The sequence below is a fragment of the Ptychodera flava genome, chromosome 4 (genome assembly GCF_041260155.1).
Source record: "Ptychodera flava strain L36383 chromosome 4, AS_Pfla_20210202, whole genome shotgun sequence".
Classification (NCBI taxonomy): domain Eukaryota; kingdom Metazoa; phylum Hemichordata; class Enteropneusta; family Ptychoderidae; genus Ptychodera; species Ptychodera flava.
The window spans coordinates 14,294,519-14,316,160 of record NC_091931.1 but is presented as its reverse complement, the minus strand read 5'-3'; the positions used below and the strand labels follow the sequence as shown (position 1 = coordinate 14,316,160).

At 37.4% G+C, this 21,642-nt stretch overlaps 1 protein-coding gene across 1 annotated transcript; it reads right to left on the bottom strand.

The window, feature by feature from the left end:
• Positions 1–1,075: 1,075 nt before the first annotated feature.
• Positions 1,076–16,188, bottom strand: LOC139130966 (NEDD4-binding protein 2-like). Its single transcript, XM_070696826.1, has 10 exons — positions 15,725–16,188; positions 10,388–10,501; positions 9,383–9,529; positions 7,998–8,260; positions 6,783–6,907; positions 5,894–6,158; positions 5,418–5,594; positions 4,256–4,323; positions 3,149–3,379; positions 1,076–2,717 (listed from the first exon to the last, which is right to left on the bottom strand). Exons 1-10 carry the CDS (start codon positions 15,807–15,809, stop codon positions 2,672–2,674), a joined length of 1,521 nt encoding a protein of 506 aa, XP_070552927.1. The 5' UTR covers positions 15,810–16,188; the 3' UTR covers positions 1,076–2,671.
• Positions 16,189–21,642: the final 5,454 nt, after the last annotated feature.

Genomic DNA, 21,642 nt, shown 5'->3' with positions numbered 1-21,642 from the left:
CACTTGATATTTTTTATGAATATCAGGTTTATTACTCATCCGGTGAACAGAACACTAAGAGTTCCTGGTTTTGTACATTCAATGACTGTTTTGGTCACCTTATGCAAAGTCGCTACACATACATGATGACAGTGCATGTCCACTATGAATGGTGCTTAAATTCCAGTGACTGTTGAACACTTTTATTGTGCCACATTGTATTTGCATCGGTATGTTACACCAGCAAACAGAGATATGCAGTGCTTCTCAGTGCATTGGACAGACATACACACATTCATTCATACATACATACATAGATACACCCAGACATACATACTGTAAATACAAACATACATATGTATGTAAGGGAACATCAATTATTCATTGTTGGAGAGGGGTCGGAAGAATTGCCTTGAGCTTTCTGAAGGTTTGAGTAGGCCCTCTGCCTTGAGTGCAAATTTTCTACCCCCACACACTTGTATGTATGTATGTATGTATGTATGTATGTATGTATGTATGTATGTATGTATGTATGTATGTATGTATGTATGTATGTTTGTATGTATTTATGTATGTATGTATGTATGTATGTATGTATGTATGTATGTATGTATGTATGTATGTATGTATGTATGTATGTATGTGTATGTATGTATGTATGTATGTATGTATGTATGTATGTATGTATGTATGTATGTATGTATGTATGTATGTATGTATGTATGTATGTATGTATGTATGTATGTATGTATGTATGTATGTATGTATGTATGTGTGTGTGTGTGTGTGTCTGTATGCATGTATGTATGTATGTATGTACAGAAATTTTTGTAAATTTATTGTTCAAATAACATCATTTGATGATATTTAGAACAACGCTCACACATGAACATATTTGCGTTCCCCACTTATCTCTCTTTGGGTAAACCCCTCCACTGATCATCATTTTCTGATTGACCACCCCCCCCCCCCCCCCTGCCATCCCATTCTTCTGAGCTCCTGGCCATAAATGATGATGGCTCCCTAACCACAGACAAACAAACAGGCATGGATGTATTTACATATACATATATAAAAGCACAATGTACGCATGTAATTAGTCTCATTATCTTGTTTTTAATCAAATCTTGAGTTTCTATACCATGCAGTGCTGACTGGGATTGGAACGTACAAACACACAAAAAATTATCGACAACAGATGACAGATATTTACATTGAGAAATACCTCCAAGAGGAGCTCCCAACAATCACGATTTTTTTGAAAGACAGACAAAAAGAAAATTGCCATTTTATGACCATTTCCCTAATCGTTTCATTGTTATACGTGGACAGAGGTTTATGAATCATTGCTTTAAAACCAACCATGAATGTACTTAGAGTGAGTATAAAAAAAAGATACAATTTTTATATTTGGAAATTGGAATGTAAAATTTCTATGACAAATATTATAACTATACATGGACAGATTGTTTGGTACAAAAAAATCAGTGATATACATCAAACAAGTCATTGGCAATGACACAGTCCCTGCTATGATTATGATTTGACCTGGCATTTGACAAAAGTTCAGTAAGCCTGGAGACCAAAATAGAAGTAAAATCGCCTTGACAAGATATTTTTTGAGGAAAAGCATTTTGACTTTATTAAACATTTGTTTCATGGATTAGGCACTTCATTCATTGGAACTAAATGAGTTGTCGGCCCAGGACAATTATTACTGTTATGAATTCAGATATCATGCACTGTAATGGCAACTGCAGTGTAGAGATGTAGAGCTGCATGCAGAGAGACTGAAAATGACTTAAAGCTTACAGTGAAATGTACTTTTGCATTGCCCAGACTTAAACCATGGTCTCTCTGACTGGTGATAGTGGGACCATGCTTAAACAGAGATAATGACTGTGACATCAGATTTGGAATAGGTGACTTGAATCCACGTGTGGCATTGATCACCATAGAGGGCGCACTTTCACTCCCATACATATTTTGACACCAGTGGTTTCAAACGACATCAGTAAGTCGTTAAGTACGTTCTTTATGCATGAGCTTTCACACACAGTCTATCAAGATTAGAAAACTCTAAAATCCTTTTTAACCTGAAATCATTTGTCTAAAGAACGAGAACCAGTTCCAACATTCTCCAGAACAAAATGTGGGATATTTTTCATGCAAACACAGGTGTACCAAAGGGAAGCGACTGGTGTATGCTCAAAACTTCCAAATAAAATAAAGTTCTGTTTATGTAAATTAAAATTGACATTCTTTAAATACTTATATTTATATTGAGATTTAAAAATGATATGTACTCTTGACTTTCACTGTAATTGGAATTTGTGGAAACCTTCAAAACAGTGATTGACTTTCACATTTATATCACTACAATGATAAAACTGCTAAAAGTAGAATACTATTTATGTATGTTACATTTTATCATATAAAGAATAGAATGATCTTAATAAAAATGACTGCATCTGTACAACCTTTAAAGTTTCACGCAATGACTTGTTGAGTTTGCACTTGTGACATATAAATCCAGGGATGGCATTGTTCACCGTAGAGGGCGCACTTGAATATGCACTGTGACGCCACGAGTTTCAAATGACACCAGCACATCCCGTTACCAAGGAATGCTCTCAAGTCTTCAGAGAGAGTTTGGAATGGACAAAGTTGATATTGCTCTTGGTTCTTTTTTCTATTTCAGGTACACCTGAAGAGTGCCTACTGTTGCTTTTGTAAATCTGAAATACCAAAAATTACGAGAGAAAGAAAGCATGAATGACACCAATTGAGGTAAAAGAATCCACTGATATAATTAACCTTTTCACCACCATGGTTTAGCCAGGTCTGTCTTTTTTATCAAATTAAGGTGGAATTCTTACTATACAGGAAAATGGAGGTGAAAAGGTGAAAGACACCATTTACATCATCTTTGGTAAATTAATAGACATGCGATGCATTGTAATCCTTTTACATTGGCAAACACTGTCTAATGGTGAAACACACACTGTTTTCAATATAAGGGTTCTACAGGCGTTTTCTTTTTGGCTTTTATGTGTATCTAGCTGGCTGACACTTTGGTTAAGTCAGATAATTTCTCCTGTCCAAGGCATAATCTTCAACTCTTGACAGAAAAAAAAAAAAATCCAAACATGCTGTAACTTCTACTCACCGATAATTGTTTCTGTCCAACCAGTTCATGACTGCCGGCCGGAGTTTGGACTTGCCCCCGCGGCTGTGGCTTCCGCGGCCGGTGATCACAGTCAGGGGAGAGAAACGTCTCATCCCGGGATAATCAGCCTCTTCCGTTTCTTTCTGCTTGAGAATCTCCTCAAGGGCATCCAGGGCCTCCTCTACATGCAGTCCATGCAAGTCTAACGTGTTCTCATCCTGGCAAGCATTGCTGTGGGAGATACAATTTGTGAAAAAAAGGCTGATGAAAATGTTTGTGTGTAGTTTTCACGAGTCAAGATAAAAATGTCACTCTTTCTTTTAATTATAGCAAAGTTTAATATTTACAAATCATGGGTGTCTTACAAAGACTCAAATGATTTTGACAAAATTAATGTATTTGAGCTTTTCATGGCTGAACTGTGAATAACAAGAGAAGATGAAAATCTTTCTTTCTTTTTGAGTTATGTTCACTGGTTTGTCAGAACAGTTCTTAATTAGGCACATGCACTAAGAAACATGTGTGTGACACAAACGATAAAAAGCACTGCGTATTAAAGCTCCATAAGCTGTATCTTTTGGCTATTTTTTCAGAACTTTTGTTTTGTGGTTTCCCTACACTTTCTGCATTGAATCCCTAAACTGTAATTTAATGCCAAGTATTTAGCATATCAACACAGTCTATATGAGTATAATCTACATTGTTATTGATGAAAAGTGTATTCAAGTCCGGACTAGAATTCATTTGTATACAATAAACAATGATCACTACACACATACAAGCTGTGTTGACAAAAAGAATACTCAAAATTTCAGCATGACAAACGGATTAGGGTCAGACACGGTAGTTGATATACAGAAGCAGAATACTGAAAAACTTGCCACAAGTTACAGCTTATGTCCCTTTAATCCATAAGATGTCATCATCTGACATAAATGATTTTCTGTTACAATGGAGACACTGTGATATCTTCAGAAATACTGATTTTTCCAAAGGGCTACTACTGTTGGTTTGCAAAAAGCTTGAGGAATTAAAGTTGTATTCTATTGTGGATTTTGGGCGGTGATACTATGTTTATTTCAGAGAGCAGCACTGAAGGAAACTCACTGCTGTTGTAATATCATGTCTGCCGCCCTCTTGTGTTCGGCTTTCATCTTCTCTTCATGCACAAGACCCTGCAAGTAATTTGAGAAAAACGGAAAACATCAGTTTGTTTTTCTCTTATAATCTGAATTCTACTGCAATCCGACAATATGGCAACACTGTGCTGTCATTTGTGATCAGGAACTGGATTGTGAACCAAACTGGATGGCCCATACATTGATTTTACTTGTGAGCTCGTCGAAGGTACAATACAGCAGTGAACCGGACTTCTGCAAGAACCGGCATTGGACATAATCAATACAGACATCACGTCAACTGGCAATACTTCTGCAAATCCACTTTATGATGGGGTCCATTTGAGACTCTAAATGGCTAGAGTTAAAGGTATACAGTCACCTGTAATCTAAACATGCCCATATATGGTCAAAGGGGCGTTCCTTGGTATTCAAAATGCCCATGTGAGGGTGCTGTTTTTAAAAAGCGGCCACCCGCTTAAAGTCTGTGATTGGTTAGATTTTCTCTTTCCATGGTAACTGTGGCAAAATTGGAACAGGTGATAGTATACCTTTAAGAGAATAGTGAAATACTGATATGAGCATTTGTATCACCAGGTATTTTTCTGTCTGCACTGATTATGCATGAATTCAGGGATGTCACTGGACACGCCAACCAATATGAAAATGTATGATCTTGCAGTGTATCTTTGCCCACAGAACTCTTTCACTTGAAAGTCACCTACTAGCTAGAAATGGATCATCTCTTGACTTGCTATCACATTTTAACATAATACAAACCATAATGTCCTAAATTGAATATTCATGATTATGTGTCATCATACTTTTTAAAAGCGCAAGAGTTTCACAGATATACATGGGTTATAGTGTCTACACTTGTGATATATAATAAAGCTTGATGACTGAATGAAAATTTGTCCTTTTCATACCTTTTCAAATTAACTAAAAACATAAAGAGTATTCTCACTGCTTTTGGCAAGACTGTGGAATTCTGGACCCATACAAAGCTGTCAAACTACTTAACACCATCTTAGGGGGCATGCTTGTATGTATTCACCATGAAAGGCACCCTCAGTCAGGCAATGATTTCTACCATATGGAGGGTGTGGTTGACTGTCCTTCATGTAGGCCAATAATTTCCACTGACATACCTGTTGTTTGTAAACTTCTGACAGATGTTTTTCCCCTCGGCTGAAAGCCTTGGAAGCTTTCTGGAAGTATTCCTGTCTCATTTGGTAGTGCAGATTAGCCTCTGCCCTGTAATCTCTGTATTGTGGATCATTCATGGTCTGGTATAGTCCGCTGTCTCTCCTCCTCTCAGTTTCATCCTGTACGTGAGGACAGACAGATAAACACATGAGCACAAGCACACACAAAACAAATGCATACGCATTGAAGTCTTTGTTTAACAAATGATTCTCACAGTGGGAGTAAAGTGCAGGCAGGAGATGGTTGCTTCATATATGCCAGGTGTACTCCAAGGATTTACATTTTCACAAAAATGCATCACTAATGTAAGTTTGTCTCCTTGTGGTACAAGTCAGAAAATTTCATTTCGCTATGAGTATCCTAACAATATTGTAAAATTGCAGTCAGCGTAATCATTTACAGACAGGTACAGCCATACCTCATCAGAGGATGATGAATCTTCATCCGCGCTCGGTGGCGGTGACGGTTTTCTGAATCTGGTTTCTGAATGTGCAGGTATATGAGGGAGACCAGGCACTCTGGTATCTGACGGTTCAGGTATACGTAGAGCAGCAGGCAGAGGTTCAGGGTCAGGCAAAAGTGCCTTGCTGCGCAGGGTGAGGTTGGTACTGCTGATGACGGGACTCGGGTCGAAGGTCAACAGGGATGCCTCTATCTGTTCAACGGTTGGATCAAACTTGTAGCTAAATGACAAAACAATTGTACAGACAATGAGAGTTTAGCAACAGAATTATTAATGTGCATTTCAAGATCTGTTCTCAAAAAAAGATACAGCTGTGATAGGAATGGAAAATTTCATCCAAACATTTGGGAAACAAAACAACTTATACAAAGACTTATGAAGCCTACTCATGCAAGCCATGTTTTGCAAAGATACATTGATGGTGAGCTTGGTGCAGTATACTGTACATTCAAAAGTTACATGTATCTTTTGAAATATATTTAATTTTGCACCATACAGAGAAAGAAAGAATTCTTTAATGCTGAAAGGATGTCTGATTTTGGCTCATTCTAATTAGCAAAGTTTTATGATGCACTTTGATCAAAAAATTATCATAGCTTGAATGATAAAAATCCACAAGACTGGTGATGTCTGATGTTTTTGTAGCCATGGTTACTGGCTCGTTGCATTTGAATATTTTCATAGTCACTGACTGTAACGTGCTTGGTACTTTAATATTCTAAGAGGGCCTAAACATGACTTATTCAGCTTATCTTTCAAGTTCAACAGCAGTTTTCAAATCAGTCTCACTCACTTCGGGATCTAGGATTTTAAACCCATCACTTGGACATTTCACTCTACTTACTTGTTTGCAGCAAATATGTTCTCAAGCGCTTCTGCATCAAGGCGTGGGAACATCTCCTGAAGTTTTTCTCTTTTTAATTCCGTGGCCCGGTCTTCTTGCGTGCATGTCTCTTTTTCATCTTCAAGCTGTAAGAAAAATTAAGCAGACTGTCGCATAACTCTTGCAATTACCAGGCTATTAGTCTTCTTCATAAGCTGTACGTTCGAATCTGTATTTTTTTAACATTTCACCACCATGGTTTGGCTCTAACTTACTTGTTATCAACGGCGATTGTGGACCTCTTCAAAGGGAATTGGGGTCAACAGGTCAAAGGGCATAGGTTGTCAAATGCAATAACATTGACATGTGTGACTCTCATGCAACCAGTTACATACTGCAGAGAAGATCAGGAAAGCTTTGTTTCGCGAAAGTTGACATTGGGTTGGATGTCTGGACAAACATAAGAATTTTCACTGTAAATGAGAATTTACAGTTTGACAAGACAGAGTACAATAAACAGCTTCCTAAAAATAACTGATACGGCTTGAACAAGGAAACAGACCATACAGATTGCATCTTGTATAACTGTCTGGGACGGGCTTGTATCTTGTTTTGGACGCAAATTACTTAACACTTGCAACAACATGCCTGACTACCAAACATTTTCCATCAAAACTCAGATAGGTATGCTACTCAAATGTCACTTTGGACGGAACTTGTGGTCACATTGATACTTGAGTATACAATAAACAAACCATTTGTTTGTAGACGAAATATTGGGGCATACACAACTGACGGTCTTTGCCCTCTAAGCGTCATCATATTGTTATTGAAGCTAGAGCATTGCCCTAAACTATGCACATGTCAGTTGGACATTGCTACAGTCTTGCATACAACCACTTTACATGGTTACTGAATGCGTGCGTCAACTTTGTGCAAGAGCAGAAAGACAATGGTAGTACCACATTCCAGGTGAACAAAAACATATTTTGGTGAAATAGTCGTCCTGTAAACAGATCAGTAAGAACTTGGTTTTTGCACAATGCAGAACATATCATGAACATGCAGTGGTGTACATGAAACAGACACACAAAACAACATATGCACAGATCATAGCTTTTTTGGCACACAACTTTGAAGAGATGATTTCGTAAATTCCTTCGTTACAGGTGATTAAAGCTTGACAAGCATCGGCTCATTCAAGTGCCTTCTGATGTACCTCATTCACAAACTTACATTGAGTTCTGTGGGTTCATCCAATTTGGCCTCCCTGTGAAATGTGAACCCCTGCTCTTGACCAAAGGAATGTGATGCCAGTCGCGTCGCTGAAATCCGTTTTGTTGGAGTGTAACGCCTTCTTCCAAACAGCGGTGATGTTCCACTCGATGATGAGCTGTCAGAACCACTTGAAGCATTATCAAATGTCCTCGGCGTCCAAAATTTCTTTTTCTTATTCTTACTCTCTTCTTCCTCTTGCAGTTCCCTGGCAAGGGCTTCATCTGTCATTATAATGAGATGGAAGAACAAAGTCACTGCCAAGTCCACAGAGCTGGGCCAAGTTTGGTTTATACATTGTATGAGGTAAACAATGATTTTGCGCTGTATAAAATTTTCTGTTTTCCTACAGCCACAAAAATGTCTCGTATCAAGCTTTCACTGTAAATATATTAAAAGCATTTACTAGACTTAGATGTTCTTGTCACTATTTTGACAGTTAAGGAAGGGCGACACCAAGGCATTGACTCCATTCACGGACAGTGTCATATTTGAAAGTTGTGGGATATCAAAGATGAACATGATTTTCTACTAGAATGTCCATTTTATGCAAATTTGAGGAACATATTTTTTACCATCTGGGATTTGTTACGACAAATTTATAAACCTGTGCAAATTTGATCATAGACCAATGGCCTTGAAAAACACAATACTTGTGAAGTTTTCTTAACGAAATGTGATTTTGTTATTTATATTAATGTTTTTGTAAGTCTGTGCAAATCAGAATCTATGAATACTCTGTATGTATTTGTAAGCGTGGTTCTCCACTTGCATAATGGGCCAGAGGCTTTCACACACAATAAATTGCTTACTTAATCTTTGGCTCTAACTTTTAGAGATCGTACTAATATATTCACCAAACCACAACACCCATCAGCAAAATCACTGATTTATTGTGCTTGAAAAGATTCATGATTATTTTAGACTGCCATGAATTTATGTCCATTTTAAATTTGAACCTATTTCTTGCTGTCGGGTGTAGCTTAAATTGATAGTCTTCTCCTGTGAGGGTTACAGTTTGCAGTGATCCATATGGAAAGAAAACGCATTTCACCGATTCATCTTTAGTTGGTTAGATATGTTAGTCACTGAAGTATAAAATTTAACTTTTTAAAAATGGTGAATTTCAAGATATTGCATTTATTCTGATATATTTAGTTCCCAGGATTTAGTTACTACCAGTTTCGTCAAAAATTTCCAAGATGTCAGGCATTATGTTACAGATCTTTCGAGACAGCAGACATAGTCTCATGCAAGTTTGGTATAGAATGCGCTGAAGCCTGCTTTATCAATACATTGAACACCCTTTTACGGTCAAATGTGGCAAATAAAACAGCTGCACTCACCTGCTTTGATCATCTCCTCAATTTCTTTCTGATGGCTGTCAGCTTTCTCTTCTAACGTTTTCTCCCAGCATTGGTACAGCTGCTTGGCAAACTCAAAATTTATCTTGACGACGTAATCTTCATGTGGAACCAGACCAGCTGATAGGGCTACCAATAAATGAGACAGACAGAAAATCAGTTTTCGAATTATGTTGAGGGGTTTTTTGGTATTGAGAGAGTTCACTATTAGGCAAAATTTGCTTGCTTCAGGCATTTTATCAGAATTTTCATATCACCCATGAAAAGATATCAATTTTAAGGGTCCATGGATAATTAATCAGAGTGGGAGTTAGCTCTGTTTCTACTTAAATTCTAAGTAATCTTTATTGTATGCAAATTCACAATGACTATACTCCAGTCTCATGCAATTGAAACCTTATATGTCATCAATGTGATACTAAATTACCATTTGAAATTTTGTTTTGAATTTGTTGTTAAAAATAAAATTTGTCAAAAGTTTAATCTTCCAACAGCCTGTTTCAGCTGTATCATGTATTTTATATTCGTATCATAATTTCATCTTGGGATTTTCATTCAGGATTTTCACTCCTCCAAACCTGTTTGGGAAACAAATTGGAGGGAGGAACTTTAATCCTTTCCCAAACATGGTTTGGCCCATGCTTATTGTTATCAAGGGAGATGGTGGACCAGTGTACTAAGGAATCGGGGTGAACAGGTTATGGTCAAACCCAATGAGTTTCTTTTGCCCTGCACATGATTTAGTTATCCATGAGCCCTAAGGGATGGAACAACATCCTGACGACGAAAGAAAAGAAATATCAATGGAAGTTCAGAATTTTGAGAAGTATTCACAGTAATTTGAAGATACTTCTGAACTAACTTAACCAATTCACCTGATTTACCCCTGTACTGGTTCAACTTTGGCATGGAAAACAACAATACGATTGCACAACAATTTGGTGGTAAGGGGGGGAGGGGGGTGGGGAGAGTATAATTTTTGTTTACCTGATGGGTGCATTTTCACTGGTCCAAACATCTCCTGTAGTTGCAGGGCCAACAGTGGATCTAACGGTAGCAGCAGGCTTCCTTCTGACATCATGGATTCACCAACTGATTTGTCTATAACAGTTGAAAATTTTATCATTTAATTTTACTGGTGTATACTTTGCATAAAAGAATATTGGATGAAATGGATTTGTACGGTGGCCCCTACACGCCACGGAACTCTATTACTTTTGAATATAAACTCTTATTTTTCTTGACAATATCTTTAATATTTGTAAGAGATTTTATTTCTCCACCGCAAACTTTTAATTTTGTACGGGCAACTTTATCTTAACATTATCTTAACTTTAACTTCTCGAAAGTAGTTTTAGTTTTAACAATAAAGAAAATATGTTTCTGAAAAGTATTTTTTATTTTGTAAAACAAACGTAAAAATTTTTCAAGATAACAGACTCCTCTACACGTCATGGAAATTTATTACTTTTGAACATAAACTCATATTTCTTGGCAATATATTTAATATTTCTAAGAAATTTTATTTCTCCACAGCAAACTTTTATTTCTGAACGGGGAAACTTTATTTTTGGGGTAAACTGTTTTTAAAAACTTTTAACAAAAACACTTTAACTTTTAAAAAATAACTTTAACTTTGAACAAAATATTTATTTCTCAAAAACGTTTTTTATTTCGAAAATTGTTCACAGCAAGAGTTGAAGATTTTTGCTGAGCGCGAACTGAGTTACTTAAATGACATAACCTTATGTTTTTAGAGCAGAAAACTTAAATTCTTAAAGAAAAGTTTTATTTTTCAAGAGTAAAATTAATTTCTTTATGGAAAAAAGATTTTCTCAGAGCAGCAAATTGAAATATAGTGAATAAAACTTTTTTCTCAGTGGAGAGAAATTATTTTCTGAAGACAACAAAACTAATTCATTCAAGATATATTTTCTACATATGAGTGTGGTTTAAGAATTTGGTAAAACTGAACTGAGAAAGAACGAAAAAGGGATGAAAAAGTCAAACTTACTTTTCTTCAGAGCGAAATTTATTTCTGAGAGGAGAAATATTTTATGTGAGGGCGCAATTACCTATAATGCATAGCAAACTCTTTCTAGCGAGAGTAAACATATTTTTGGAAGAGTAAAACATTTTTCCGACGAGCAAAACTATTTTAACGGTGGCGGAAGTTAAAGTATCCCACCATGCAACACCTAAGTTTGATGACCAAGAGTCTCCGAGTTGGTAGCCGGTATGAGACAGTTCGTGTTCGTGTCGGCTACATGGACGATCTGCTCTCCGAGACAACCATGACTGACTTCATCGGCGATACGGGCACGCCAGCCCGGCCCTACCCTGCCTGCGATAGGATGCTGTGTGTTTGGGCCGTATAACGCCGGGAACTCACAACATCGTACACAGGGCTACGGGCACGCAAACGGGTCAGTTGCCACTTGTCTGAGTCCCCGAAGAACGGTTTTATGTTTGATTGATTCGTCCTGTCGGCAGACGGTGTGCGACGGGACCGCATTGGGGTTCTTCATCAGCTCTGCATGGCATAGGTCTGTGTGTTCCCGGCGTTACGCCGGGAACACTCAGACCTGTACGCAGGGCTATGCATGGCAGGGTGATTAGGCTACGGAAGAGAACGTCGGAACGTAGCATAAACTACACTCATAGAAACTACCCAGAAAACATCACGCCTGTGGTCTGCGGTCAGGACGAATCACTCAAACACAAAACCGTTCTTCGGGGACTCAGACAAGTGGCAACTGTTGAACTGACTCGTTTGCGTGCCCGTGCCCATAGCCCTGCGTACGTAGCCTGCGTACGATGCTGTGTGTTCCGCTACAGCTAATATGTGGTGAGCGGGCTATTAGCTGTAGCGGAACACACAGCATCGTACGCAGGGCTACTGCGTACGATGCTGTGTGTTCCCGGCGTTATACGGCCCCAACACACAGCATCGTACGCAGGCAGGGTAGGGCCGGGCACGGGCTAGCTGCAGTACAGTACGGCAAACCGTCCGACCCAAATACCCAGGTAAAACCTCGAGGTACTGTACTGCAGCTAGGGCCGGGCTAGCGTGCCTGTATCGCCGATGAAGTCAGTCATGGTTGTCTCGGAGACTCTGGGTCATCAAACTTGGGTGTTGCATGGTGGGATACTTTAACTTCCGCCGCCGTTAAAATAAAGTTTTGCTCGTCGAAAAAATGCTTTACTCTTCCCCAAAATATTTTTACTCTCGCTAGAAAGAGTTTGCTATGCATTATAGGTAATTGCGCCCTCACATGAAATATTTCTCCTCTCAGAAATAAATTTCGCTCTGAAGAAAAGTAAGTTTGACTTTCATCCTTCCTTTTCGTTCTTTCTCAGTTCAGTTTTACCAAATTCTTAAACCACACTCATATGTAGAAAATATATCTTGAAAGAATTAGTTTTGTTCTCTTCAGAAAAATTTCTCGCCATTGAGAAAAAAGTTTTATTCCTGTATTTCAATTTGCTGCTCTGAGAAAATCTTTTTCCATAAAGAAATTAATTTTACTCTTGGAAAAATAAAACTTTTCTTTGAGAATTTAAGTTTTCTGCTCTAAAGACATAAGGTTATGTCATTAAGTAACTCAGTTCGCGCTTAGCAAAAATCTTCAACTCTTGCTGTGAACAATTTTTACTTCTTTTCGAATAAAAAACGCTTTTGAGAAATAAATATTTTGTTCAAAGTTAAAGTTAATTAATTTAAAGTTAAAAGTTTTTTTCTTGAAAGTTTTTAAAAACAGTGTACCCCAAAAATAAAGTTTCCCCGTTCAGAAATAAAAGTTTGCTGTTGAGAAATAAAATTTCTTACAAATATTACATATATTGTCAAGAAATATGAGTTTATGTTCAAAAGTAATAAATTTCCATGACGTGTAGGGGAGTTTGTTATCTTGAAAAATTTTTACGTTTGTGTTTACAAAATAAAAAATACTTTTGAGAAACATATTTTCTTTATTGTTAAAACTAAAATACTTTCGAGAAGTTAAAGTTAAGATATAATGTAAGATAAAGTTGCCCGTACAAAATTAAAAGTTTGCGGTGGAGAAATAAAATCTCTTACAAATAAAGATATTGTCAAGAAAAATAAGAGTTTATATTCAAAAGTAATAGAGTTCCGTGGCGTGTAGGGGCCACCGTAGATTTGCGCTTGCATGGTCAGATCTTACACACAGTGTGATAGAGAAATTAAAATGCACACATTTCATGAAATTGTAGAAGTGAACTTGTCTTTGGCCTGACATTGACTTTTGCATATACACTACAATGGTGCATTTGTGTGACTACGGAACATAATTTTATAAGACACTCAAACTTTTACAATTCCTTCCCTGGTCTACTGTTTGTGTAATTTGTTTTGTAGTCTAAGGGGTTGTGGATAATTAAAACACGCACACAGTAAATGCAATTTCTGCTTTTTTAGGGGAGTGGGTGTTTTGCTGTATTTTGAGCACTGTGTGCAAACGTTGCACTACATGTTTTTATATAGCAATATCTTACTCACATTGTAGGTGATTCTTCAGATTACAAAGATTCGGTGTGTTACCGCATTGCTACAATTAGTTGCAATTTCATAGCAACGTAATTACCGATTGTAGGTGGGCTATACAGGATGAGGCTTGGTTGGATTTTCACACTTCAAAACTTTCATTTAGGGAAGGGGGAGGGAGGTTGAAGCCAAATGCAATTAGTTGCGTTTATCGTGGGCATGCTTTGATTATCCAAGGCCCCTAAGGAGATATAACAGATTTTGCAATTGTTTTTGTGATTTTAAAATTTACTTTCAATAAAATTTACTTTCAATAAATGTGAAACATGCAAGTGTGATGAATGACATCTAACGCTCAGTTTCCTTGTATGCATCTATGCAAAGTACATGGATGAGCATTGTTTCAATATGCAAATCAACTGATGAGTCATTATTGATTCAGCAATAATATCCATTGGCCTAAGTAAAAGTGAGCTAAGTTTTTGACAGAAATTCTGACAGATTTTGCTTTGCTTTGCACAGGACTGTGAATGTAATCACTCTTCAGCCTGCAGCTATAAGTACATGAAATGACATTTAGTGGTAAAAAAGTACCGCTTCCATTGATCTTTTGTCTTTCATCAATCTCCAGCAGTGCTGCTATGTGAATGTATTTTTGATTGCGACACAAGAAATAATGCCATACTAAAATCAGTGGTATTCTTGCTACCAATAGACTGTAGACACATAAGTGATGTACCATATACATGTGAACCTAATATCGATACGCAGTAACTCTTTCTGCAACACGAAAGGCTGGCTCAGTGTAACAAAAAAAAACAATCATCGAAAAAATCACCCTTTTGACACTGCCATGGGCTGCAGACCTAAATGGATTACCATTTATGAAGCAATCCAATTATTTTAATAAATTTGTAAACCATAAAAAAAGACCTAATTGGAAATTGAAATTACATCAAAAGGACCCACAGTATATTTCTTATTTAACTTGTCATTTTACTTTTCGTCTATTTTGAAAAGTCAGTATAAGGTTGGAAAAACAAAATGGGATATGGTCATAGACAATAGAGGGGGATCTTCCCCTTATACTGTCTACCATTATAGTCACAGATTGTGGTAGAAAAAACCCAGCTGCATAATTGTATCAAATTTTCAATGGCTTTCCATTTACTTTAAAGTTTCTCCATTTTCTGTTTTTCTCCCTAAACTAAAAATTGAAATATTTTATGAATGGAAAACAACAAAGCAAATAATTCTGGTGATGGGTAGATGCTGTAACCTATGAACATGTTTTTGGTGAACTGACGAATTTTCACTCTTATGTTTGAAAATAAGTTATTGTATGTCTAAAAGCTGTGATTTTATGGACAATTTCAAAAACTAATGCTGATAAAAATGCACTCAACAGCTCCGATGCTTGTCATGGAATAACAAAATAACATGTCATTGTCAGTGAGTATACCTCCCTGATAGGAGGCGTAGCCGATAACACATAGCTCTGGCACGCAGAGCTATGGTGAGTAATACTTCGCGAGTAATACTCGGAATTTTGGCTCTTTCATTTTCGTTTTGAACTTGCAACCTTGATGCTTCTGGTATTGCGCAAAATTTTGTCAAATTGTGCCGTGCTCATACCTTGCTACCTGTCGGTAGAAAGGGGCCAAAATCGCGATGCAATTATCGCATTGGGTTTTGCTATGTATAGAAACCACAGTACAGACGAACACTCTAGCAAATACATGAGTGTACTGAGTAACACAAACTGAATGATTTGTGCGTTCGCCAGTATCATTCACTTTCGGAAATATAAAACTCACCACTGGCACTGCCACCAGAACTTGATGATGCAGACATTGCCTCCTTAAAACTAGCTGTCGCGTTGAATCTCTCTTCAAAGTCCATTTCTACATGAACCTGGTCTAGTTTCTATTTTCATATATATATATATTCTTCGGCTTGGGTTATTCCACACTTTGTGTAACGATGGATTTTCCGATGACGGTAATTTTACCAACACCTTGCACCCATAATGCACCAGAATGTTGTCATCGGGTGCAAGCACCGCGGTGCAGTTTTGCGTATTTGTTGTATCCCTTGAGTGACCGTGGTAGTATGCAAGTATTGATAGGCGGGGCAACCAAAGATTTTGGGCGCTATCTCCTTCTTTAAAAGATATAATCGCTGTAGAATCTCAACAGTTGGTAACAGACGAGTACTTTTACATTGACACCGTCGCGTGCGACCCACACTTCCTGCAAAATGGCGATAGTACCTTTGAGCTGTAGAGCTAGCTATAGAGGGCTCTGCCACCGTCCCCAACAAGGCGACTCAGAGTTCAATCAAGGACAAAATGTTGCGTTCTGTAGTATGAGAAGTATGAGAAGAAAAAAGAAAAAAAAGAAAAGAAAATAGGATTTTGCGTTCATAAAAGTTACCGGAAAATGTCCGATGAAATCGGATATTTGCAATAATAAATGTTACTTCTTTTTAAAAAGTCTGGCCCCTGTATACTTATGAAAATTACTCCCAAAAATTAATGCCTGACAACATTTTAAGACATGTTTATAAGAACTGCTCCCAATGCCTGTTTCCTGTCAAGAAAAAGGAAAGAAAAAAACCTGTAGCTAAATACACTTATCTTATGGAGTAGAAGAATTAGGCTATGAAATACATTACCCGCTGTTAAAGAAATTTGTAATTTGCCTAATACTCTACCTATTTCTTTAGGCCCTATATGTATTACAGTTTGTGCTTTTGTTTATACAGGACGTAACGGGGCACACTCGTGGGGGAAAGGAATTGACTCATAGTAACAAAATGTGAGAAATAAATATACCCTTGAGAATCGTTGAGGGGTACTTTCGGCATATCAATTTGCATTGGGTGTGTCATTTCAGTACCCAATCAGCGACCGACTTTTACAATTAAGCCTATCATTATACTACTACTAGTAGATTGTTGTGAACATGACAGTTAGGCCACTTCACACGAGATTTACGCATGCGCCTCGAAAGTGATAGTATTGAACGTTTGCTCAAACTTCCCTTAAAGTTTACCTTTTTGTGATGTCAATAAAACACGGAAGACAGAGTCACTCAGTGTACAAAATGACGACAGCACATAACTGCAAACTTTGTAAAATATTACCCATTTGCTGAATGCTAACAATCGATTTCGTTTGTGACCTCGGGACAGAATGGATTTTTCCTATTTTCCTACTTTCCGATTGCTTTCCTATGGCAAATAAACACTGCTAACATGTAAGAGAAAGTTGCTATCCTTATCTATATGAAAGGCACCATCAATTAAAGGGCGGTGGTCATCGCGCTGCGCGTGCGCCGATTTTTTGTTGATAAAAATAAATTTTTGTAAACATTAGCCATGTCAACTTCAATCGGAGGGAGATGGAAGCGGTCCCTCAATTTGTAAACGCCTCTGTAAGACTCAAGATATTGCGACAGTAAAATATTAAAAACGCTTGCATGAGCTCCAAACTTCACGTAACAGAGTGTTGTTCAGCCATGCATGGTAAGAGTCTCACACTTGAATTTTTGGACTTGATTTTGTGGTAAAATGTTTCTCTGAGCGTATGATCTTGTCTGGTTGTGCAAGCAGATTTGAAGTTGTACACAGTTGACCAGTATTTCAGCATGTTTCAAGATGTCAAACGACACAAACTACTTTTCCTATCGAGCAAAATTTAAAAGCTCAAATTAGGGCCTAAAACGAGCACATTGTCCCTTATTAACGCACTTTTATGCCACGGGCTCATTAGACAAATGTTTCGCGATTCGCCAGAACATGTTATATGACGAGAAAATAGATTTTAAATTTAGTCCCCACGTTATAAAAAAAGCACCGATGTTTCATTTATAAAGTGACTGTTTAAGAAATAAAACACCTAAACGTTCAACTTACTGAACAAAAATATGTTTGTGAGCTCAACACGTTAATTTTCAAACAAAACGTGTCAACATGTTTTTAGAATGTGTAAAGACTCAAACATGTCTTCTTCTTGTACAACAGTTTCATCCCGATATGAATTCTATATGCATTGACATCCCATTCTGTCATTGCGTGTGGCGCTGACTACTCGTCTTTTGGTCAGCATCTTTGCCAGAAATCTGACAATAACGTTACGAGAAAAGCGTGCTCTAATCTGCATTACTATAACACCTTGACAAAGGCCACAGTATAGAAGTGTATATAAATCTTAAAATAACTTTTTGAAGTGAAGTAACTAACGATTGTCAGAGGGCAAAAGGGGAAAATGGTGCCATTGGTCTTTCAAGGCACAGTCGCCAGATGTGGTACGGCTTGACAGCTTTTGTGACATACAAAAATGGTCAGTTTTTACGTCACAGGGGCAGTCCACCGTTTAATCATAGACAGTAGAGGGGGGGGGGAGACCCTTTCACTTTCAAAATTAAGAATAAAAATCGGGGCTCATCGTGCACTTAATTTTGGTACTAGAGAAACAAATATACTCATAGATTTACCGATATTTAAAATTCAAAATGGCCGCCATCCCTGTGTTATTCTGTATGGAGAAAAATAACATTTTCGACTTTCGAAAAACTAAGCTGGTGAAAAGTTTTCCTACACCAAGAGCTTTAAAATGAGCCCCCACAAATGGTACATCAAAAAAGAATTGTAAACGTTTGAGACTCCGAATATCTGTCCCTGAGGACTGTTTCGCACCCATACATATAATGATTTACTGAACATGATGTAAATGGCTTCTTTCACCCTTTGGTCTTCATTTCCCTGTATAGAAGTCCACCTTAATTTGTTAAAAAATAGGCAAGACATGCATGGTAAACCATGGAGGTGAAACGGAATAAATCGATATATTCTTTTACCTCTGTTAATGTTATCTAAGCTTATGCTTTCTTTTTTGTGTGTGTTTTTGGTATTTCAAATTTACAAAACCAAAAGTAGGTACTCTGCAAGTTTAGGGAGCCGTCATTATTTATGGCCTGGGGGTCGGAGGAATCGGGGGGTCACTTAAAAAATCGAAAGCTACAAGGGGGTTTGCTCAAAAATGGAGAACAAGAAGGGGGGGCTACTCAATTTTGTTGATATGTACTGAAGCATTTAGTAAAGTTATGAATTAATACAACAATAATAGTAAAGAACAGCAATATGTATGCTTGAGATGTGTATGTTCATACCCGGTATATGTACACACACACATATACATATTATCTCTCTCTCTCTCTCTCTCTCTCTCTCTCTCTCTCTCTCTCTCTCTCTCTCTCTCTATATATATATATATATATATATATATATATACATACATACATATATATATATATATATATATATATATATATATATATATATATATATATATATATATATATATATATATATATATTATAATACAGGTGGTTTCAAGTAGAAACTAAAATCTCATTACACTATGTATTTCACGTAATTGTGATCTTCAGGCGAGAATGATCAGCTATTCGACGTGGCAAGCCTAACATGTTAGAGGCTAGTACTGAGTACATTTTTCAGTATTTCCTGATTAAAGATTGATATACTTGCCTGATCATTAATGAGAAACGTCTGCTTTCTATATTCTACATTGTATAGGTTACCGATAGGGGAAAATGTGTAAAGCAAGCTAATTCTGATTCTATAAAGTTTAAAACCAGTGGAATGCCTTGACAACAAACCCATCTTCTATTGCAGGAAAATAATAATAAATAATAAATGTGAATAAATGTATGTCTGTAGCTATTTTTTCGTTTTCAAAAAATGTAATCTTCATTGAAATCAGTGAACTGGAATATAAGTTTTGAATACTGTCTCAGATTTCTATTTGAGTTTTTATAGGAAAAAATCTGAAAAAACACTCCCCAAGTGCCACCAAATAACACCATTTTAATCTCTATTGTTCAAAAGCTCACGCGGGAGGGGGGGCCCCCTCCTAACCTTCCCCCCCCCCCCGCGACCGCTTGCGTGGTCGCTTGAGGTACTTTCGCACCATATCTTCGCCCTCTTGTAAAAAAATCCTACAGAGAACACTGCATATCATCACAGCACTGGATACAGATCTGTACATCAGCCTCTGTCACAGCAATAGAACCTTTTTCCGACACAGGACCTGTACCACAGCGTTTAATCAGGGTCTGTACAGGGCCTGTCGCAGCGGCAATCCATTTTACTGTATAGATATTTAACTTTCCCAATTTTTTTTTTTTTTTTTGGGGGGGGGGGGTCACTCAAAACTTCTGTAGCAGAGAGGGACGGGGGATACTCAAACATGTCATGGTTGGCAAAGGGGTTACTCGTAGTTTTGGAGTTTCTAAAGCATTCCTCCGCCCCCCCCCCCCGGTCGTAACTAATGACGGCTCCCTTACCTGAAGTAGAAAAAGAGCGCTACTTCACATCAATATCATCTACTTTGTCTTTTTCAAACTCTGACTCATATAAGTCTTGAAAGTATTCCACACCATCTGCTTGGTATTACTTGAAACTCCTGACATCACGATATATTCAAGTGCGCCATCTATGGTAAAAAGTGTCCATTCCAAATCATGTGCAGTGTATACATATGCTGTCAATTTTACATTTTTCTAATGTTTTTATGATAAAATTTAATATCTCATAAAAACATGGTTTCTTCGGTACTACTATTTCAGTGATGTAAATGTGAAGGTTAATGAACATTTTAAGGTTCCAGGGTCCTTCTGAACCATGAATTCTCTGCAAAACACTGAGCTCCTAACCCCAGTATAAACACAGTCTGCAAGCTCAGATATTGGCGAATGCTACGATTTGTATTCTGTAATCACTGTTTAAACAAGGATCATGTCACAATCAATTTGCGCAGCCTTTCAAAAATCGTTTCTTTTCCTACCCCTGTACAATACTGCAAAGTTTCCGCTTGTCATTTGCTTGATCAAAAGCAGTCGCGATTTTTGCTTGAGGCTCTTCTTTCCTTGCTGGAAAGTGCTCCATGGTTGGTGCTAATTCCGACCTGCAACACAGCAGTGTTTGCAGAAAAGATAAAAGCATATTTCAAGTAAACTAGCAGCCAGTACTATTTGTACATACCATTGTTAGTGAATCATAATACTGCTGATATTGAACAATTTTTCAGCCTGTATATTTGTATGTCCATTTTTATTTTGTGGGAAATGTATATGTACATAGTAATCTGCTCATTTTCATATATGTGTGTTTGCATGAAACTTTTTATCATTTGTGAACATCCTCAACTTGAAAAACACGTCTTCTTTCAATTAAGGTACCTAATTTACAACTCATTAGGGAAAGACTGCATTAACTTGCATGGTACCTGAAACCGCGTCCTTGCCTGACCAACTCGGGTGACAAACAGAAGACTTTTAATCCCCCCAAGGTGTGAACGTTCCATTGTTATGTTTATCTTATCCAGGTGGTGCCATTGTAGGAAAGGCAGGTCTGTGAAATTGATCCTCTGATAACTACGTAGGGAAGTAGGGTATTCTTAAGTTAATGGAGCTTTCCCGTAATGTTCATGACAGGGTTGGTTTTCACATTCCACCTACTAAAAATTGCTCATTTTCCCTGGAGCACTGACACATTTCTGTCACTGGGTTTGGTTACATGCACAGAGGGGGAGAAATATGAAAATATGGAAAATTTCCAAAGAGATCAGGAATATAGGTGGTGAGTGTTCATAGCAAAATATTACAATTCTCATTCCACAAACACGGTATGAAATCTGACAGAGCCAGTC